Raw genomic sequence first — 24,138 nt, forward strand, 5'->3', positions numbered from 1 at the left:
CAGCATCACTGAACTATAGTCTCCAACATACCTTGTGTAGTGCAGCACAGAAGCAATGCCCCTAAACTCCATTCTTTACAGATTTGCGCTTTGCTTGTAATATTAATTAATGGAAAAGGAATTTCAAAATACCAAACCCTATTAAAATGCTGATTATTTGAGGTACTTGACTATTACTATTCTGTCTAAATTAACTGTTAAACTATTAAAACAAACTTCCATTGAAAATTTAGATACAGTATATTCTCAAGTGCTTCAGTATTTTATACTTTAACAAAATAATAATGATCCTTCAGTCGATTTCAGGTCCAAACTTGATCTTTATTTATTACAATAATAAATGATCAAAGACAATTTAACAAGGTTAAATAACAATTTAACAGGTCGCTGTGGGCCACGACCTACGCCGCTAAAACAAGACAAAAACAAAAATAAATCAAAGGGTGGAACTAAAAAGAAATGTCAGGGTAGAACTGTTCTATTTACTTGTTTCTCTCTGCTTTCAACAACAACCAACACTCCCACTGTCACTGGTCTGCAGCACCAGCCAGTCCTGCCTCATCCAACTCCACGATCAATCACCAGCAGTTTCTGCGGTTGGTGCCCGTCGCCCATAGGCTGCTGGGCCGATGCGAAACACAGGCCCCTCCCACCCCAGTGCTCCGCTACTTCACAGACCCCACATACTTTACACAGCTCCCCTCCTTCTAAGTTCCCTCAACCTTGAAGGGTCCAACAAAGTCCCGATAATGAAGGGGGGGGGGGGGGGGGGGGGGGGGGGGGGTATCTGTGTCGTTGCCTTGGCCTTGCCAAGGGACTGTGACTATTCTCGGCTGGAGGAGATAGAGAAACCCATGCCAGACCCAGAAAGTCCGCCTCTGTGTGAAGCAGCCTACTGGTTGATGGAGTGGGGGACACCAGGGATTCTGGTGGGTCAGAGTTAGTTTGGACCTGCCCCCTAGTATGGGTGCGGTACTACTCTCCAGCCCCTGGATGACATTTGGACATGATAAGTGACCTAACCAAGGTGCTCCAGTACCACACATGGTCCTGTCCAGGCACTGTTGAGCTTTGGGCAACACCCCCTGTCAGCGCAGAGGATCAAAGACCCAGACAAAATCCCCTGCGTCAAACTGCCGCCCCCTTGCCTGAGTGTTGTAGTGCCGCTTTTGGCGGTGGCCCACGGCCTGTAGTCGGTTCCTGGTGAAGCTTTGGGCCACCTCCAAACAGTCCTGTAGTTGTCTGGTGAACGCAAGCCCAGCTGATCCCGGGTCACCGTCTGGAGGTCTTCCAAATGCTAGGTTTCTTGGAGTACGAAGTTCACAAACCTAACATTGAGGGCTGGAGTGCAGGCGGTCGATTCCTGGACTGCAGAATGACAGGCCAACAGGATCAAGGGGAGATTGGCGTCCTGTCCTTCTGGTGAGTTGCTGTGGTGACAGCAAGCTGGACAACCAAGGTGCGGTTGAACCTCTCGTCGCTCTGTGGGCATAGAGGGGTCGTTCGAGTCTTGCGTATTCTCGTAGTCTTGCGTAGTCGGCTGCACATGTCTACAAATACAAGATACTCAAAGTTGCATCCTTGGTCAGAGTGCAGCTCCTGGGGGATCCCGAACCGGCTGAAGAACCCCCCCCCCCCCCCAACAGTGCTTCGACCACCGTTACTGCCTCCTGGTCAGGGAGGGCATAGGCTTCGGGCCACTTTGTGACATAGTCCATGGCTAGTAGCACAAAGTGGCTCCATGGACCAGTAGGTTGTCCAGGTAGACCAGGCACTCCTGCAGTGATACGTCAACCAGGACCATCTCCATAAGGTGCTCGAAAGTGGCAGGGGCATTGCACAGCCCGAAAGCCAAAACTGCCAGAGCCCCATGCCAGTGGAAAAGACTGTCTTTGGTTGGGCGTCGGGTGCCAGGGCTACCTGATAGTAGCAGGTCGATGGAAGAGAACCAGGAGGAGCCTGCCACAAGGTCCAGCAACTCATCAATACGGTGAAGCGGTTATGAGTCTTTTCTTGTTACTTGATTCAGTCCACACAAAGTCGCCACGTGCCGTCCATCAGAACCATCACCACTGGCACCGTCCAGGGGCTGTCTAACGGTTCAGTCAGTCCCGCCTCTCTCATATCTTTCAACAGCATTTCTGTAGCATCATGTTGGGCATGTGGTAACCGGCGAGGCCTCAGTTTAACGGGAGCTGCTTCCCCCTGTGTTGATTGTGTGCAGGACCAGGTAGTTGCGTCCTGTCTCTTCTGCACTGATTGCAAAGCTGTCCTTGTACTCCCACAGCAGTTACAGCAGCTAGGTCTTTTGCTCCGGGCTAAGCCCCTCGCAGTTGCGACTCCAGATAGCTGTCACTGCAGTTAGGGTGGCACTTTCGATGTTTTTGTGCAGGGGTTGTGGTGCCATGATTTTGTGGGTTGGGTTGGGTGTACGCTGGAGCTGGTAGAGATGACTCAGGGTGGCTATTTTATTGGCAGCCGTGATGGCCTATTCTGAAGCTGCAAGCTGTCATTTGGGGTTCCTTCCTGATGTGGTCCCTATGTTGGCCTCCTGGGATGAGGTGGTGGAGCGGTGTGGGGTAATATAGTCCAGCTGGTTTGGAGTGATCGAGTGAAGGGACTCCGCTCCTCTTCGCCTCTCTGTTCTGTTGCTAGATCTATTCTGGGGTCCGCTATCGGGAGTGTGGGCCCTCCCCTCAGCTGTAGGGCTCCAGGTTGCCAGGTGGTATGGAGGCAAGCAGGCTTGTCAGATTGAGTAACACCGCAGTGGCAGGGTTGAGGGATGTGGACCCATTTGGGTTGTGAATGATAGGGGCGTTACCGGGGAAACAGGGCGGGGCCCGCGGTGTCCCCTTTATGCGGGCCCTATGCTGCCCCATCACTGCTGCCCCTTTTTCCGCAGTCACTTGCGGAACCCTGACCTGAGGTTTGTCGGCATCTTCTGCTACCCTCCCACTCCCGGGACATACGCAGTGCAGCCTGTAGGGTCTGCAGCCACTGTAGCCTCAAGAACCTCCAAAGATGGCCCGGTCCAAGTGCCTCCATGAACAGGTAGCGGGCATTATCCTCCTGTACACCGAGGGTTGCAGCCGCATAAGCCCGCCAGCTGGCCCTCTCCAAATCAGCAGCCAGTTTTTGCAGCTTTTCTCTGTGTTGCTGCAACCACCAATGGAAGTCTAAAATGAGGCCATCTATGACTTGGATCGCGTTATTGTCCCAGACCAAATCAAAACCCGGTGTTTTTATGTGCTGACCGGACCCCTCTACCCTCTGATTAGCATAACGGTGTCCATCTCAGGGCTAAAGCCTTACAGTCCCTCGTTCAAAACATTCCCCAAGCCATTGGACTATGACGTGGTAATCTGAGTGCACTCCTGGTTCCAGCTCTAGCAGCCTTTGCAATGCTTCCTCTTTCATGTTAGTAATTCAATGTTTTGCTTTCTCTTTATTGTCCCAGCCTGCTAGCCTGGCTAGACCATTAAAATAATGCAAATAATCTTGCCAATCAGCCCTACCATCAAAGCCTATGCAGTGGGTCTGGCTCCCTTCGTGATTCTGTCATTTTGTTTGTTATTGTTTTGGTTGCCTCGTCGGCATCTTGGCTCTGTTGTCTTCCCGCTCTCTGTGATCCTCGCTGGTTGCTGGCTCCTCCTCCTCGCTCTCACACTCTGTCTCCCTGCATTCCTTTTCTCTCCAGTCTGCCGTCTTTCTTCTCGCAGAACTGTTAAAAATTACAAAAATTGAAATTCCTATACTGCCACTTAGATTGCTTAGATTAGACATATTTATGATATCATCCGTTGAACCATTTGAATTGCAAATAATGAAAAACCTGTAGGAAATTACTTGATACAGTTTATGTAGTTTTACAATGTCAAACAAAAACAGAAAGTGCACAATGTTACTTCTGACTCCACTGTTGAAGTGCAGAGGTACATAAGTGATACTTAAGAACATAAGAACATAAGAAAGTTTACAAACGAGAGGAGGCCATTCGGCCCATCTTGCTCGTTTGGTTGTTAGTAGCTTATTGATCCCAAAATCTCATCAAGCAGCTTCTTGAAGGATCCCAGGGTGTCAGCTTCAACAACATTACTGGGGAGTTGATTCCAGACCCTCACAATTCTCTGTGTAAAAAAGTGTCTCCTATTTTCTGTTCTGAATGCCCCTTTTTCTAAACTCCATTTGTGACCCCTGGTCCTTGTTTCTTTTTTCAGGCTGAAAAAGTCCCTTGGGTCGACATTGTCAATACCTTTTAGAATTTTGAATGCTTGAATTAGGTCGCCACGTAGTCTTCTTTGTTCAAGACTGAACAGATTCAATTCTTTTAGCCTGTCTGCATATGACATGCCTTTTAAGCCCGGAATAATTCTGGTCGCTCTTCTTTGCACTCTTTCTAGAGCAGCAATATCTTTTTTATAGCGAGGTGACCAGAACTGCACACAATATTCAAGATGAGGTCTTACTAGTGCATTGTACAGTTTTAACATTACTTCCCTTGATTTAAATTCAACACTTTTCACAATGTATCCGAGCATCTTGTTAGCCTTTTTTATAGCTTCCCCACATTGTCTAGATGAAGACATTTCTGAGTCAACAAAAACTCCTAGGTCTTTTTCATAGATTCCTTCTCCAATTTCAATATCTCCCATATGATATTTATAATGTACATTTTTATTTCCTGCGTGCAGTACCTTACACTTTTCTCTATTAAATGTCATTTGCCATGTGTCTGCCCAGTTCTGAATCTTGTCTAGATCATTTTGAATGACCTTTGCTGCTGCAACAGTGTTTGCCACTCCTCCTACTTTTGTGTCGTCTGCAAATTTAACAAGTTTGCTTACTATACCAGAATCTAAATCATTAATGTAGATTAGGAATAGCAGAGGACCTAATACTGATCCCTGTGGTACACCGCTGGTTACCACACTCCATTCTGAGGTTTTTCCTCTAATCAGTACTTTCTGTTTTCTACATGTTAACCACTCCCTAATCCATGTACATGTGTTTCCTTGAATCCCAACTGCGTTCAGTTTGAGAATTAATCTTTTGTGCGGGACTTTGTCAAAAGCTTTCTGGAAATCTAAATAAACCATGTCATATGCTTTGCAATTATCCATTATGGATGTTGCATCCTCAAAAAAATCAAGCAAGTTAGTTAGGCACGATCTCCCTTTCCTAAAACCATGTTGACTGTCTCCCAGTACCCTGTTACCATATAGGTAATTTTCCATTTTGGATCTTATTATAGTTTCCATAAGTTTGCATATAATAGAAGTCAGGCTTACTGGTCTGTAGTTACCTGGTTCAGTTTTGTTTCCCTTTTTGTGGATCGGTATTACGTTTGCAATTTTCCAGTCTGTCGGTACCACCCCTGTGTCAAGAGACTGCTGCATGATCTTGGTTAGCGGTTTGTAAATTACTTCTTTCATTTCTTTGAGTACTACTGGGAGGATCTCATCCGGCCCAGGGGATTTGTTTATTTTAAGAGCTCCTAGTCCCTTTAACACTTCTGCCTCAGTTATGCTAAAGTTATTTAAAACTGGACAGGAACTGGATGACATGTGGGGCATGTTGTCAGTATCTTCCTTTGTAAAAACTTGTGAAAAGTAATCATTTAACATATTTGCTATTTTTTTTTCTTCATCTACGATTTTGCCATTTGTATCTCTTAAACATTTAATCTCCTCTTTGAATGTTCTCTTGCTGTTGTAATATTGGAAAAACATTTTGGAATTGGTTTTAGCTCCCTTAGCAATGTTCATTTCTATTTCTCTCTTGGCCTTTCTAACTTCCTTTTTGACTTGCGTTTGCAGTTCTGTGTACTCTTTCTGCGTACTTTCTTTTTGGTCCTTTTTTAATGCTCTGTAAAGTGCCTTTTTTCACTGAATATTTTTTTTAATTGATCTATTAAACCATTTTGGCAATTTAGTTTTACATTTAGATTTGTCTACTTTAGGGATATAATTGTTTTGTGCCTCTAGTACTACATTTTTGAAGAACAACCATCCTTCTTCTGTGGGTGTTTTCTCTATTTTACTCCAATCTACTTCTGTTAGTCTCTGTTTCATACCTTCATAGTTTGCTTTTCTAAAATTGTAAACCTTAGCTTTAGTCATTTCTTTTGGGGATTTAAAAAACACTTCAAATGAGACCATGTTGTGGTCTGAGTTTGCCAGTGGTTCTCTGACCTCTGTTTTAGTTATTCTGTCTTCGTTATTTGAAAAGACTAAATCAAGGCATGCCTCCCCTCTAGTCGGTGCCTTGACAAATTGTGTTAGGAAGCAGTCATTTGTCATTTCCACCATTTCTATTTCATCCTTCGCGCTACCCACCGGGTTTTCCCATTTTATTTGGGGGAAGTTGAAATCCCCCATTAGTATGGCTTCTCCTTTGCTACACACATTTCTAATGTCATTGTATAACAGATTATTGTGCTCACCGTCTGAATCTGGCGGTCTACAGCATGCTCCTATTATTATGCCTTTTGAATTTTTGTCCGTTATTCTGACCCATATTGATTCGGTTTTATTTTGTCCAGGTTTAACACCTGGGCTTCAAGACTGTTTCTTATGTATAGCGCTACCCCTCCTCCTCTTCTGTCCTGCCTGTCTTTCCTATACAGTGTATACCCACAAATATTATATTCGTCCCCATCACTCTCAGACAACCACGTTTCTGTAACACCTATCACATCATAGTTACCTGTTAGTGCAGTAGCTTCAAGTTCTAGAATTTTGTTTCTGATACTTCTAGCATTTAGATAAATACATTTAATGGTTGTCTTACCTGAGTTGTTGTTCTTGTTTTGATGCGGTCTCCCTTCTGTTTTTTTGTTGATTTCTCCCCCCTTCCTTTCTAGTTTAAATGCTTCCGAACCTGCTCGAGGATCTTTTCTCCGAGTAGACTAGTTCCCTTGTTATTTAAATGCAGTCCATCCCGTCTATACAGATAGTCCTCGTTGTAGAATGTGGTCCAATGATCAAGATAGGTGAAGCCTTCCCGTGTGCACCACGTCTTCAGCCATGCGTTTTGATTAATTATTTCCAGCTGTCCATATGGTCCTTTGCAAGGTGCGGGTAGTATACCAGAAAATACCACAGTTTTGGTTTTCTCTTTTAATTTCCTTCCTAGCTCTCTGAATTTGTTTTGCAGGGATTTTGGTCTGTCTCTTCCAATGTTGTTTGTACCGATGTGGACGACTACTACCGGGTCGTCTCCTGTTCGTTCCAGGAGCCTGTCCACGTTCTCAGTGATGTGCTTGACCGAGGCTCCCGGAAGGCAGCACACTGTTGTAGTAAGGGGGTCCAAACTGCGAATTGAACTTGCTGTGTTTCTCAATATGGAGTCCCCAACAATCATGACCTCCCTTCTTTTTGCTGTCTGGTCACCACTGTCAATAGGGTCCTGGATGTTGTTCCTTTCATTCTCTTGTTGTTGGTTCTGCTCATCAAAATTCTGAAGTGACTCAAATCTGTTGGTTGTTTTGATTTCTGGTGGTTGTGTTTGACGAAGTTTCTTTTTTTCCCTGCTTCTGCCTACCTGAACCCAGCTGTTCTGACCTTCTATCTCCCTGGTGGCTTTCAGTCTGTTAGGGGTGATGCAGACTTCCATGAATTGTGGGTGTGCCAGTTCCTCAAGATCCTGTTGCTGTCTCACTTCTTCCAGCTCCATTTCTAGCATACTTACTAGTTTATGCAAATCCTGGATCGCGCGGCACTTTACGCACACTTGGTTTAGCTCCGCTGGGTTTTCTCGGATTTCCCACATCAAGCAGGTGTCACAGATTACTGGCTTGAAGACCATGTTGAGGTTTTTTTTTTTTGAAGTTTAGTTTCTTCTGCAGCTGTCAACCTGCTTTCAAACTGCTTCCAAACTGCTCTGTACTTTTCCACGCCTGTACTTCTCCCACTCGCTGTCGCTTCCACTCGCTGTCGCTGGGAAGACTGCCTCGTTTAACTGCGTTGTTCTGCTGTGCTGTTGGCTCCTCCCCTCGCCCGTGTCTCAAAACGGCGCTGAATTTGAATCAGCTGCTCCGAGTTTCAGCTTGTTTGTTATCAGAAAAACCCACGCGGCTGTTTGACTTTGAGCTGCTGCTGTGTTTCCCCAATGTCCTCTGTTTTCTGATTAAAGCAATTCAAGATGCAATTTCTCCTTTCTGCTTCGAAACTGCTCTGTACTTTTCCACGCCTGTACTTCTCCCACTCGCTGTCGCTTCCACTCGCTGTCGCTGGGAAGACTGCCTCGTTTAACTGTGTTGTTCTGCTGTGCTGTTGGCTCCTCCCCTCGCCCCTGTCTCAAAACGGCGCTGAATTTGAATCAGCTGCTCCGAGTTTCAGCTTGTTTGTTATCAGAAAAACCCACGTGGCTGTTTGACTTTGAGCTGCTGCTGTGTTTCCCCAATGTCCTCTGTTTTCTGATTAAAGCAATTCAAGATGCAATTTCTCCTTTCTGCTTCGAAACTGCTCTGTACTTTTCCACGCCTGTACTTCTCCCACTCGCTGTCGCTTCCACTCGCTGTCGCTTGGAAGACTCTTATCATTATGTCTTATCATTAAGACACTTATCTTGACCGTTCTGCAAATCCGATGAATTGCTGGTCTGCTAACTCTGTCAAATACCCACATCTTTCTAAGTTGGCACACAAATACTTAAGCATACAAGCAACATCAGTTCCTTGTGAACGCATTTTCTTAGCAGACACCCTTACCCAGGGAGAGTTTTTGTCCCTGTTTTTTCCCTTAAGTGTCTATTGACAAAAAAAAAAAAAATTCAAGGTGTAACATTTGTAATATAATGAGAATTTTTTTTATTAATCAAACCTTTATAGTTAAAATTAGCAGCAAACAAAACATTGCGGAAACTGTTTTTTTAAATCAAGTTGCTGTTTTTGTTTTATATTTCATAAACATTTATGTATTTTTTCAAATTAACAACACAAAAGCATTAAGTTTGTACAAACAGAGCTATTTAAGAACATTATTGGTAAAAAAAAAAAAAAAAAAAAATCCTTATATTTCTAGTGTGATCATTTAAGAAAGTTTTATTGGTTAATCGCATGTGTGGTTGATATGTAAAGTAAATATTCCAGGCAATTTCAATAAAAGCAACGGAGGAGCGCTGTCTTTGGAAAAAGCACTGAAATGTCCCCTTGCGAAACAATTATTTAAATTATACGTGCTGTGGATCAGATGTAGCTTAATATATAAATGTTAACAAAAACATACTTTAAAGTTTTGAAATGTGTACTTTCAGATATCATTTATAAATATTGAAAACATGTATCACAAATTCAACATTTAAAGTCACTATGCCAATTAAATCAGGAAAATAAATCCTTCATTAATTTTTTTTTTTTTTACACTTGGCGAGTCAACATTTAGCTGTGCACTTAGTAGTTAACATGTACACAGTCAATAATAGCAATCACTGACGGACAGCTTGCAGTGTAGTACAAGTCATTTTTCACTTACTGCAGCACTGCCATGCAAGATCGAATACCCTCTCTGACGATGCACTAGTATCTAAGCTGAGATTCAAACCCTGTCTCACAAACAAAATAGCACAGCTAACATACGGTACCTTAGCAACACTTTGCTTTTTATTTAATAGTCATATTGTGGTAGAGTGGAAGTAAATTAAAATTTCGGTGCAGTCACCTCTTGAAAATATTACAATATTCAATTTGCAACAGCCCTCTGCTATTAAAACAGTATTTGGTGTAACCATAAAGAACTGCAGATCTAGGGACTATTCCTGGCATGGTTTGAAATGTGTTTTATTTGTGGACTCTAGTGGGATATCCTGAAAAACACTATTCAAACAGGCTCCTTCATGCTGTTCAAGGTCAATGTAAGGTTAATAGACCTGAAGGACCTGTGCTCGGTGATTGAAACCCTTCTTACATCTCATAAATATCAATTGACATCTCATTTGGAGTGTGCTTGTACTGTCAGAGTGAGATTTGTTCACGGGTGTAAAAATAGACTCAAATCTTTTTAATGATACTATTACAAGGAGGTTGGATGTTGGGTCAGCCAAGTTTCAATGGCATATGCAAGCGTACAGATTGCCATCACCATCATCCTGCGGAAACGCAAAAAAAAATTAATAATCACCTTTAATCTTATACTTTAAGGGGTTTAGAACAGTAGGCACAAAGCATACATATTTTGTATAGTAAAAATATATTACAAAATGGTCTATTTAATTTAACTAAACACAGGCTGATCTGAATGTCTTCTTCAATAGCAATATGACACATGGTAACAGAGACTCAATGAAAACAGCAGGTCAGGTGCCATATCCATGCGACTGGGAGTCCTGTGTTATAAATAAAACATTTCTCCAGTTTAACAGGACGAGAAGAATAACTTAATTTCCTGGGGGAAACAGTCAGCACACATTTGCACTAGGAATGGGATAAACAAAAGTTAATTACAAAGATTGATTTATTTGTTGACATATTGACCAAAAGGGGATTCCCAAGTACTGTAGAATTAATTTACGATTATAGGTTGTGTGTGTAAAATAAATTGATGCTTAAGGTTAGTACTGTAAAACAAGAACATTTCGCAAGCAAGAAATGTTTGCTAATGTCGCGTTTATTAAAAATCTGCAAGATTAATGTGCCATGAAATATATTATTCATACAGGTGCCGCACATTGAAAAAAAAAGAAGCACAAACATTTATTGCAGCAAAGATGGACCTTGAAGGCCATTAGTGAAATTAAGTTAACTCAAAAAAAATCCTGTTTTACAGTAAGTACCCTACATTTAGCAGGGTGTCTAATGTTCATATTTACATGACACAGGTTGCAAAACTATTTTTTAATAGCCTGAGGCATACTGAGTATTTAGAAGTTCATTTCGGTGACATCACAAAAATGCATGACAGCAGAATCAGAATATATTTCAAACCCAAAGTGTCAGTCGAATACAATCGATAAAGACCCATACAAATTCTACTTTTGTTAAACCCACTTGTAATAATGAGTTTATGAAAGTGGTGTGTGAGATTTGAAAAGTAATACAGTTAAGTGTTAAAAACATAATTAAGGGCAACTTTGCTTCTCTTTCAACGGCATTAACATCAAAACAATAAAACATGTAATATATTCTATGTCAGGATGTCCCTGCAAACAAGGTACTTGCGACTCAGTGGACAAATCCTGAATACATAATTTACAGTAAATAACTACTGGGATTTTACATATCATTTATAGGCGCATTGGAATAGAAATATACAAAAGTGGCCACTGCAATATTTTGACAAAATAAGCATGCAAGATTATTCTAACAATATATAAAGACTATGTTATATTAAGTAACATGTTATGTTGCATGAACTGACAGTCTGACACTGTATGAAGCGGGTTGGTTGTACTATTTTATTTACAAAGTTTGTACAATGGATGGGAAAAATATCCTTCTGTAAGGAATAAACAACGATAAGTGTTGACTCGATAAAAATAATTAACTGTTTCGAGTGCCGTCATGCACGAGAAACTGGATTATTTTCTTAGCGATTCAACTGAGATTCAAGGAGATTCAATTGATTGTTAATTTGGTAATTGGGTTTGTGTTTTGCTCTTTTGTTACGCATAGTTTAAGCAGTTAAAATGTTTGTCTCCCATGTATTGTAGGAATGTTTGAGTTTGAAATCCCACTTGCACAGACTGTTGTAAGGGAAGAGAGTAGCAAGTGTATGTTGTAAGGGAAGACAGTAGAAAGTACTGTGCTTTAGATGTGTAATTAGAAAAATATAAATGCAAAAAACAAATGTGAACCAGGAACGGAGAGTAAAGTTATTGATCGTTTTGCCCAACCTAAACAGACGCAGACCTAAATATCGTTGCCAGTGATCAGTTTTTGAGAAGTACTCAGGCAAAATGTAAGTGGGCTATAAGCTTGTTTGAACAATGGATAAAGCCAGGAATTAAATTCAAAAGCTGAGTTTAAAATCTAACGTTTGTGTGATTGACGAAGATTTACTAAATGATGACGAAATTGCTGTTGTTGCTGATATGAAAAACGAGAAGGGGGGGGGGGGGGGGGGGGGGTGTATGTGGAAATCAGTTTGTAATTATGAAACTTTTTTTTTACATTATGTTAATGTATAATTGTATTACTTTTGGCAAACAATATGAAATGCTTAACTGAAATTGCAAGCTGTTTTCTAAGTGTTGCATTTGAAATGTGTAATACTATAATTAAATGTTAACTTTAAAGTGGGGTTTGGGGGCAGGAGATGCTCTCCTCCTATTTTCTCCTGCCTATCAAAGCTACAGTGGGAGGCAGATTGTGGTCGGCCAACATCACGATACAGACGCGGTACGACGTTGCAAACATGCCATGGCTTGAAACCACCTTTTTTCTGACAAGAATATAAATAAAGATCACTATGCTAGTCAACCACCAGATGGTGCAAGGGTGCAAAATAAATATAAAATCTTTAGTGTGACATTAACAAGCAAGCTAATCTATATGGCCAAAATAATCGATGCATTTTAAAACCTCTGTAAATGATTTTTTTTTTAAAGCGTAAACAGCATGGTCTAGTGTTTTGCTGCAAACACCATTCAGAAATTTTCTGAGAAAGAGGAAGCTGCATTTTCAGTCGATTTCCTGTATTGCAGATCCCGACAAAATAAACAACGCGATTTGTGTACAGACATGCTATTTTATCAGGTTCATATCATTATATTACTGTATTACTACAATAACAATAGTCATAGTAATATACATGGTACGCTTTTTTTTTTTTTTTTTTTTTTTTTTTTTTTTTTTAAAGCAGAAACACAATTTATAAAATGTATTTATTTCCATTCTTATAATTAAACCTGGTCACGGGAACGTACAGAAATAGCAAACACCTGCCTTTAATTCCAAAATATCACAGAATGTAGAGTGACTACACCAGTTCAGTGCGATAAGGCACAGAACAAATTATAGGATACCTTTAGGTTCTTTTATTCAGAAAACATCAGGAACAAGGTTGCCAATTAAATCACCCAAATGCATTTTAAAAGACATTTGTTTATTGTAAAAGCCTAAAGTATTCACACATTGTTTAAGAGGCATTCTGTCCACATGTAGGTAATGAGATTTTGAAGGTTAAATAAGATTCATATTAATGAGGTCATGTATTAAAGTGTAACAATGCTGCTACCCATCGAATAAAGGGAATGTGCATTTTTAAGGACACAGTAAAACTGTCATAATAAAAAAAAAATATCGCGGTCTATAAAAAATCAACACACACACACACACAATGTCAGTGCAGGGGAGGGAACACAGATATCTTAAATTCAAAGATTACTATCCTATACCTAGATAAATGTATGCATGCAGACTGACTACAGATTATTATTATTTTCTCTGTTTTGTAAAACCACGTGCAGGAATGAAGGTCAAAGTTTGCACATGTGCAGTATGCTATCGGAATAAGTTTTCCGAAAAGTGTGTTTACATGGTGTACATTTTGTTAGTTTTCAGAACATAATCATAAATTTGTGTTCAAAGGGGTCTCCTAATCGCAACGAGTCAGAGGGGACCACCGGCCACACTGTTCTTTTGCAGCTAATGCTCTTTTTCTTGTCTCACCCGGAGACTCTATTGTTTCTTTTTCACTGTACCAGTAAGAGCTGTAGTCATCTACAATCTTTAAATACTAAAAACCAAATACTAACACACTCTATCTTTCAGATGTTACAGTGCCTGGCTTTGGAGGACTCGCTTCACCTCTTTTGAATGTGGCTCCTGGAGACAGGGATTGTCTTTCCTTCCTTCTTTCCAGATTATGAACCTTTCTGTCCTCTGCGGGCATGGCCCGGTCCACGAGGCAGCTCTTCCAAGGATTCTCCGAGAGTCACACGATTTCTATCTTTTCAGATAGTCCCGGTGGCCCATGGGGCCGACCTCCGCAGAATGAGATTCGTGCAGTATAAAGTACGGAGACCACTAACAGTTCAAAACAAGCACTCCTGGCCCACAGGCCATCATCATTCCCTCGATGCTAAGCCTCTAAATACTAACCTATATTTTCATGCAATCCTAGCTCATGCCCCTGAACTCATTGTTGAAATGACTGTTGAGGAATAAAATGGTATTTTCTTTTCTGACGAATTGTTCTGACTGTGTGTTATTTTTTTTTTTTTTTGACGAATCAACAGTATTCTGTGGATTTGTAGCACAAACTGTGGAATTGTTAATGAACAATATATCTGCCTCTTCAAAGCCACTCAACCACTTTTAGTTAGATTTGTAGAATTAATCATTCAAAAGGTCAAAGGATGACATCACAGAAATGTTTTAAGTACAGCTATTTAACCCTTGCTGTTAATAAATAAATATGGTTTAAATTTGCTTCCATTTAACAGTGTCTGGATTGTTTGCTTCAAATTAATTTTTATTGCGTGTTCTTTTTCTTTAGAATGTAATAGCGGGAGAGTCAAATAAAGTGAAATTATGAAAGTAGACATTTCATGTCACCAAAAATGGTTCATATGACTAAATACAATATACTAACCATAAAACTAAAAGCCTACTTGTTTTATAGCTCTGCTATTTCTTGTACAGTCAGTCATACAGCATGAAGAATGGAAACAATTTAAGATACTGTTTATTAGACGTTAAGTATGTGTCTATTGTTTGAGATGAGCTATCACTACCTGATGGGTTACTAGCACGCTATAGTAAAGTAAATGTCATAGTTCATTATGCAATCCTGTATAATGTTTTTTCTCATGAGATTTTTCTCTCTCTCTTTGCAGATTTTGGCTATAATATCCATCCTGTTCATCATCCTGTCCACTATTGCACTGTCCCTCAATACGCTACCTGAACTTCAAGTAATAGATGAGTTTGGACAATCCAATGACAATCCACAGCTAGCACACGTGGAAGCTGTATGCATTGCATGGTTTACAATGGAGTACCTCTTGCGTTTCATGTCATCGCCCAACAAGTGGAAGTTCTTTAAGGGACCCTTAAATGTAATTGACTTGTTGGCTATTTTGCCCTATTATGTCACAATTTTCCTGACTGAGTCTAACAAAAGCGTGCTTCAGTTCCAGAACGTCAGACGTGTTGTCCAGATATTTCGTATCATGAGGATATTGAGGATTCTCAAACTAGCCAGGCACTCCACAGGACTCCAGTCTTTGGGATTCACTCTCAGGCGGAGCTACAATGAACTAGGCCTGTTGATTTTGTTCTTGGCAATGGGAATAATGATATTCTCAAGCTTGGTATTCTTTGCTGAAAAGGATGAGGATGCTACCAAGTTTACCAGCATACCTGCATCATTCTGGTGGGCTACCATTACCATGACAACTGTTGGCTATGGCGATATTTATCCCAAAACACTTCTAGGAAAAATAGTTGGTGGACTGTGTTGCATTGCAGGGGTTTTAGTGATAGCCCTTCCTATACCAATCATTGTGAACAACTTCTCAGAGTTCTACAAAGAACAGAAGAGACAAGAAAAGGCAGTCAAGAGGAGAGAAGCCCTTGAAAGGGCAAAGAGGAATGGAAGTATAGTCTCCATGAATCTGAAAGATGCTTTTGCTCGTAGCATGGAACTGATGGACATTGTGGTGGAAAAAAATGGAGACAATAAAAAATCTCAAGACAACCACCTCTCACCAAGCAGATGTAATTTGAGAAAGCGCACATTGTCTGAGACCAGCTCCAACAAGTCCTTTGAAACAAAGTACCACGAGGTTGTTCAGCTTGGATCACAAGAACGCATGAACAACCCTAAAGCCAGCCCACAACATCTGAACGTACAGAAACTGGAGGAAATGTACAACCAAATGACTAAAACACAGTCAAATCCTAACCTGAATGTCCCTTGCATTGATCAGCCTAATAAGCCAGCAGTAAAAAAAGAGGAAATTGAAATGAAGGAGGTCCCAAGCCAGAATGATCCATTATTAATGGAACACAGAGCCGTGGCAATGACTGATATGAGGAGCATATCAAGCATTGACAGCTTTGCTAGCTGTGCCACTGATTTAACTGAAACTGAAAGGTCTCCTCTTCCTCCAGATACAACCGGTTTGTTACAGATGAGGTTCCCTGGCATCTCCACTCCCCTGGAAGGGATTCAACATGTTGGCGTGAAAGAGACTCATGGTATTAACGTGAAGGATGGCATTTATGAATTTGCTACGACAAATACTGTGCCGTACAATCAAAGCGGCAATACACTTTCACCAGGGCAAGGTTGCAGTGACTTTGACAGTATTGCAGACACAATCAGAAGCTCTTTGAAAAGCATTAGCCCAATAAAAAACAGAGGTCTCAAAGTGAATTTTATTGAAAAGCCAGGTAGCACTCCACAGACACCACCGAGCACTGCCAGACCATTGCCAGTCACAATGACATATCTAGCAACATCTTCTCAACATATCAGCACCATTCTTCAGAAAGACAATTCATCTCAGGGAGACAAACCTTCACTTACCTCTGCTTTATCAGCACTCCAGCAAGTTGCTTACAAGGAGTCTCCCCAATTTGCAAAGCAAGGTCGCTTTTCTTTCAACTCCAAAGGGAGGAAGAGCTGCATCAATGCAAGCAGCGAGGAAGAGGATGAAGACAAGGAGGTCAACTGGCGCGACAACAGTGAGCAGGAAGTGGGACAGAATTGTTCCAAAAAAAACCACAAGGAAGGTAATCATGTTGAAGACATGACCATTGTAGGGCCTTCTTCTTCTAAAACTACTGGGCATAATTGCTGTCCTGGCAGTCTTCATGCTGTAGGTGAAGGAAAAAATGACAATAACCAAAGTGGACTCAAAGTGGAAAACCACATGTTTACACCAGAAATTCATATAAGACCCGGGGATGGAGGTTTCTCACCCACATGTGAAACCAGCATGTGACTATGGACAAGAACGATATGAACAGCTGGGCCGTAGAAACGGTCAAGCCAGTTAAAAAATAACAAACAGCACAATAATGTGCTGAAAGAAAGATATTTTTGCATGGCATGGTGAATCATTTTAGTTAAGTCACTGTATATCTCAAGATATAAGAGACTGCTGTGTTTTTGCAGACAACTGGCTTGAGAAAAGAGGGTATAAATAAAAGGCTCGATTTAGCGCACATGTACTGCAGTTTGGAGAAATTCTTAATCCTGGTGTAAATGTTATCCTCGTATTCTTATTAGAAAATTGAAGGAAATGCAAAGAGAATGACAATTCTAAAAATGCATGCATTTAAAAATATAATTCAAAGGTGCTTAGAGGTGGCAAAATGCAGTTCTTTGTAAATGGTGGAGGATTGCAATGGCAATGCAAAATGAGGTCATGGAACAGCATTTTTTGGTGCAGGTATTTCTTTCATATAGCACATGGCATGGAGGAGTTGTACAGAATTCACTTTTCATTACTTTCTTTTGAAAAGCTTATGCGTTCCATAAAGAAATTATCATTTGAGGTAAATGTTTTAATTTAAGATATACTTATGTATTATAAGAAATTGGGCCAGATCCACTAATTATTTACTCAAGTGCAAAGTTTTCCCTCAAGAAAGGAAGAAACAACTTTGGTTTGTGTAGGATCAAAGTCTTAAATTAAAATGTTTTTCTTTTTTAGAGAAACAAGTGAACTATGCACAGGAAAAACTAAGCGAATGTAACTCATTATGTTTGGTTTGCATTGTTTGGTCTACATAGATGTTTAAACATAACTAGATTTAATGACCAGGAATAGATAATATGACCAGATATTATGTGTTACGTTTCTGTATATAATATTCTGCACTAATAGTTGCCAAATACTAATCTGATAGGGAAATTGAAGATATCACCAGTCACTATTCACTAACATTTGACCAATATACAGAAAGGACTGGGCTGGTAAGGGAAAAAAAAAAACAACCTAATGTAAACTCTAACCAGTACTATAACTAATTCAATGGACATGCTTAACAATTTAACATTTGGGAGCACAATGCACATTCCATTTTCTGTTGTTCTGTACATTATATGAAAATCTCATTGTTAGTATAGTATATGTAAATCTCAAAACAATGTATAGAAAATTAATTTACACACAATTACATGAATATTGGTAGCAAGTTCAACACACAGGCTTGTAGTGGAGAAATAAATTATAATTGTGGCAACATTTCTTGATCTTTGTCTGGTCATTAACTCTTTCCAGGTTTACTTGTTTTCCATAAGGTCTGGGAAAGTAGATTATAGCATCACAAGTCAAACTTTGTATTTACAAAGTGTCAGTCTGTTTAATTTTCTGAATGATATCAGCTTTTGCCTTTAGTTTAGAATTTGCTGGAAATAAAATATATACATATGTACAGATATTTGCATTGGCAGGCTATTGATACAAATGTGTAATACAATTTGTAAGAGCCATGTTAATCTAAATATTAATTTATATTAAGTTGATATTCAGAACCCTAAATCATATGTTATATTTCCTCCCATTCGTTCTAAAATTAGGAGTGCATTGAAATCTATGCAGGAAAAAAAATGGATGCGTTTGTATTATGGAAAACTGCACTAGCAGTTTTGATTTCAATTTTCAAAAGGTTTAAATCATAAATAAATATACTGGAAAAAAAATTAAAAAATCAGTGTTTCAGAGAAGTTGAAACAATGTTTATTCAATATCAAAGTGACCTAGTTGCAAATACTCACAAAGTATAGGCATACAAGTATTCTAACAACAACCTGTTCTAGCCACATCGGACTACTTCACTATTCATCATGTACAATGGCCACACGTAAACTTAGGAATATGTGATACAAATACTATTATTTTGGGTAAAAAATATATATAATTTTCTAAAAAATAAACAAAGATATAAACATGGCCACAATTTCCTGTCAAATGGTGGTTGAAATTATGTGTGCCTTTTCATAAATAGTTATTTATGAGAAGACTAAAAGCCTTTTTGGCTTTGTTCATATAGCGTTGTACAGAAAATTCTACTTTTTTATAGGTTGACATCATGTCTTTAAGAAATAGATACCAAATATGAATGAGTTCTTGGGTTTTGAATACATCACAGAAGTTTAAATGCACATTTTGAATAGCATGATTTGGTTTTGTTTTTAATTTTACAGCAAATTTGCGACTAGTGTTCTTTTTTTTGTTGTTAAAATAACTACTTATTGTATAATATAAAGACAATCAAGGATCAAATAATAAAGTGCTGTATATAACCCACAAAAAGGGAATTCAGTTTACCTTGATCCTTTTCAGACTGTTTGGGGACAGTTTGCTGTTTTAGAAAAGCAGCCATTTTTGTTCCAGTTTGTTGTTTTACAGTATTTGGCTCGAATGAGCCTAGTAAAAGTATAGTCAGTGAGAACAGTATTCTGATTGCCAGACTGAATGGGGATGTCTTTTCTAAATTAAAAAAAGGCTTTTCTTTTTGCAGGCCAGCTGCTATGTCTAGAAAAAAAGCAGTGTATTTAAGTACATCTGTTTTTTTTCCCCCAACCTCTTGAAATACTCTTTTTCTTGTTGTAAAATGTTTGCCCTTATCTCACTTGTCAAAGCTGCTATGCTATCATCCCTTGGTGTTTGTTACTAGTGGATTTAACAGCGACTAAGACCTGACAATGCTAGTGATTGTTTTGAATTTAGGTAGAAAACTGAAGCATTGTATAGATATTTGTCTGGCCTGTTATTTCCAGTTCCACTTTCTATGGGAATGTTGGGATTACAATCTAATAGCAGAGAAACTGTCTAAAAGGATAGTCCCTAAGAGATCATGAGAAATCTCGTAGGTAAAGTTAAAATATTTTGAAGTAAGAAATACTTTTGTCCATTTAGCATTGAAAGGTTTTTTTCACCATGTCATTCATCCATTAGGATATATTCTCAAATGTGTAACTGCTGTTTGTTCTCATGTCTCCATATCTTTTGCATATTTTTTGTTAATAAGAATTCTATCATGTAATTTGGTATTAGTAGATGATGCTGAATTGTAGACTGTTTCTGTACTATTCAGCATATTTGTATGCATGTAGTAGTCTGTAAAATTATGAGAATACTTGTTTATTTTAGGTCAAAATGTCTGTAAAGATTAACAGCATTGTTTCCCACTAAGTCTATTAGCACACACAGGACAACAAATAAATGTGTATATAAATCATATATGTCTCATGTCAGTGTTCAACATTTACTCTTTTTCCATTAAACCTAAAATATTCACGTATTCCTTTGGCAAGGTTAACTTAAAAATATCATACAATCTAAACAGATATGTGTGAAGTATCCAAGATAATAACCTTAAACAGTATCACGTTCGTTGTCATAGAAGCAAATAAAACCATTTTCATGTTAATTTGGTTCAAAGAAATTAGACACTGCACAACATGACAGTGACCCACTGATAACTAAAAACAAATGCCATTTTAGGTACTGAAAGGCAAAACCAAAGAATAAAACACACAAAAATATATATTTTTTCATGTCTTCCATCCTTGTATTGCATTTTCCGCAATAATCTAAACTCTATTATTTGTTTTGGATTTTGTTATTGTCAAGTACAATTATATTAGTATTTGCTGTGGCACATTTTTACTGACAGTCTGCAGTCTTTGCAGTTCATGTAGTGTCCAGATTGATCTTCTCCCTAATTGGACAGATTCAAATAAAATGTGACGTTCAAGTGAGGCTAATATTTTTATGAACATTGCTCATGTAACTTATGCAAACAATTTGTAGCCAAATATGTTCTCCCAAAATATTTGTTCCTAATTTCTTGGCCTTTCCTGACATAAAGGACACCTTTACAGCGACAGACCACCACCACGAGCCCTGTTACAGCGCATCACTGCGCACAACTTTGTAGCTGTACTTGCTGCCTGACTGAGATGCATTCAGGGTCTTAAGTTATTGTGAATTAGCTGCATGGTTTGTTTCAAGTTATTATTATTATTATTATTATTATTTTATTTTATTATAATTTGTTTACACATTACCTTAACAAGTTGCTCTTCTTCATTAAATATGCATTTTCCATGCAGAGTTTCGATAAAGGACACTTCAGATGCAATTCATGTCCACAGCACAATTTTATTACTTTTTTTGTGGGGGGTGGGGAACAGTACCAAAATAAATAAATAAAGTCAAAACAAAGGGAAATGACATTCTGTTTCCATCTCTAACAAAAATAGTTCCAGTGTCACACTAATATCTGCTCAGTTGGGGTTGCGCTGATTTGGGTCACACGGTGGTGGGATTGCGCTGTACTGGGTCACGCGGTGATGGGTTCACTGTAATAGACTGGCAGATGTCATAAATTAAGTAACTCAAGATGGAGCAAATGTTTACTGAAAGGAAAATTAAAAATACTTATTCCTGATGGTCTCTGTAAAGCAACATGCATGCAATCAATATCTGCAATGCTTGATGGACAGCCTGTGATCTGTAGCTGCAGTATAAAATGTGAAGCAATTACAGCCATCATTAATATTGTCAGTGGTCTAGGCAGCACTTACTGTTATTTGGCCAGTTTATACAGCACAATATAATTTAATGATTCCAGGCTTGGTATGCACTTTATTAAGCCATTCAGACTAAAGGTGAAATATGAAAAAGGCTTTCACATCTTCAAAGATCCATGAGCTTTTAAAATACATGTCACATTACATACTACAGAATGCAGGGGGTCATTCCTGAGGCAGGACAGGACAAGTCTCACTTCAGGAAGTATCTGGGTTAAGTGGCCAACATTGTATTACCAGTCAGCTACCACACAATCTTTGTAATAACCATTTTCATTACAGCGGTTACATTAGCGGCCACCCCAAGACCTCTTTCCAGGCCACGGTTCAGATGACCTTCAATCTAGCTAGTTACAGTAGCTCTCTTACAGTGCTGCACCACAAATTGCAATGCACTTTTACAGTGTTATTTCCCCAACTGTTCCATTAATTCATTGCTATCTAATGCTTTGACTTATCAGCATATTGGCTGCTCTGCATTACGTTAATAAATAAATAACAAGCAATTAATAATGAACGTTTAACTTTTTCATTACACATGGAGGGAAATAATCATGTTGAAGTAGCCTTATGTCTCAAGTAAAATAAAATCATACAGGCAATGATGTATGTAATATAACATGTTTAGGGATGTATTACCTTGCTTGCTTATAGGTTATTTACTTACAACATAAAACAAAACCAAGGGTAATACTGTCTTGAAATTACCAGTAATCATTTTTCCAGTAATCAAGTCATTGTCACCTTCCCAGAGCATATTATAAATAATACATTCTCCTAAAAATCCTGGGAAAGTTTTTAAGTGTTCCTAAGCACTGACACTTACTAAGGCTTTTAGTGTGGCTAACTGATAAGCTATAGTCTTAGTCTTTGTTTTTAAGTTTGGGTACTATAACAAAGAAGCAACCTATTATCCTGTAGCTAAGACTGCTGAGGAGGTGTCAGCTAAAGAATATGCAAGTTGTTACACGCTGTATGCCATGAAACATTGCAAACAAACCACATTCATAACATCAACTTGTCATATTGCATTTCTGTCACAGTATATTCTGAATATTGAAAAACAGCAAAGACAACTCAAGATGGTGAAATCATAACTGTACAGTGGTTCAAGTATTTTAGTCGCTTAGCAGAAATCTCTCCCAATCATAAACAACAAAAACCTAAACAAGATGATCTATTTGAAACTATTTGAAACTATTTGAAAGATTGCTATGGTGAATGTCGATTTATGAGTTTTATAGAGACTTGTGTAAGCAGACAGTTCACTGCTCATATTCCCTCATACACAGATATACAGATCTGCTCTATACTTAGGAATGAATGAGTTAGTTTTCTTCTTGGTTGTCATACACACAGTTGTCAGTTTTAGTCAGTGGACCACCCCATCTGTGACAATTAATTAATAATGTCATTATGTGGGCCCCGGAGAAGCCACGGCTTAACTCAAGCAAGTTTGAATCTTTGTAATCTTTATTTCTGCACACAGTCCCATAAAGGAGTAGCCATTTTCCCAAATCATTAAGGCTTTGCAGTTAACTCTTAAGATGGGACTGTATAAAAGCACATCAAATCCTTCAAATACAGAGACAAAATAAGGCCATTCTTCTGATATCATTCTAAAAATTCCAATGAGAAACATTATTTTTCTGCATTAACAATCTGGTTTCATTGGAAGTCTAGTGAATCAGCATAGTTACTGGTTCATCAGATATAAACTGGAAGAATAAAGCTTGATGGTCCACTCAATAACAGGGTAGGCAAAGAGAATTGCAGTTCCTTACTACTTTAGAGTCTCCCATCTGATCATCATAACAATTGTAGACAATCTTTTTATTTTATTCACCTCATCCTCTCCTCCTGCTTTTGCACCTCATTGACTACCAGCTTCCTCCGTTGAGCTGGGGCTGCCTTGTGCCATGAGCTGAATTGAGACCAAGGCTTCCTCTTCTATGTTGTAATGAAAGACACCAAGATATTTAGTGAGCAAGGAGTTTATGTAGAATGTGGTGTTGCCAGACCACCCCAACCCATCCCCCACCCCCGCCCCCAAAAAATGACACAAAGCCTCTATAGGAATACATTTTTTTTAACTGCTACAAATACCGCTAGAAAAAATTGTGTTAAGCAAAGTGAGGTGAGCAATTTTCGTATGAGGACTCAAGTTCCTGGTTTTCACACACAATTAGGCTGGTGAAATGTTCGATATCTATTACATTTATAAAAAGACAATTCATGACAGTAGCACTGAAATATAACTTAAAATAATACAAAGTCATATTACAGTATATTCTTGTTAATTGTATAACCCAGTGCAACTGCAATAACAGTTTTAAGCAATTAACCACCATATGCAATTATTAGTAACATATACAGTGTAGTACATTTAATTGTATGCCTGATTATTGCATACAATTGTGAAACACATTTCTTAAAAAAAATAATGGGCAGAAAACTGTTTGTAGTTTCTTATCCTTTTCCCATTGCATAGACTGTACTAATAACACTATGCATAATACAAAAGTGTATATGTAACTGTACACTTCAAGATTCTCACATACAGATCTGCTTCCTAAAACACAGAAAATATTTTCCGAATAACATTTTTAGAACGAATAAAAAACATTTTAAAGTTTCTACTGCC

The 24,138-nt window shown here is 38.9% G+C and overlaps 1 protein-coding gene across 1 annotated transcript in view; it reads left to right on the top strand.

The window, feature by feature from the left end:
- Window positions 1-20,137, top strand: part of LOC121313405 (potassium voltage-gated channel subfamily B member 2-like) — a 93,030-nt gene extending 72,893 nt beyond the window's left edge. Inside the window, exon 3 of the mRNA XM_041245911.1 lies at window positions 14,776-20,137. Coding sequence (XP_041101845.1) covers window positions 14,776-16,890 — 2,115 coding nt within the window. The 3' untranslated portion in view covers window positions 16,891-20,137. The remainder of the gene's footprint in view (window positions 1-14,775) is intronic.
- Window positions 20,138-24,138: the final 4,001 nt, after the last annotated feature.

The sequence above is a fragment of the Polyodon spathula genome, chromosome 3 (assembly GCF_017654505.1).
Source record: "Polyodon spathula isolate WHYD16114869_AA chromosome 3, ASM1765450v1, whole genome shotgun sequence".
Lineage (NCBI taxonomy): Eukaryota > Metazoa > Chordata > Actinopteri > Acipenseriformes > Polyodontidae > Polyodon > Polyodon spathula.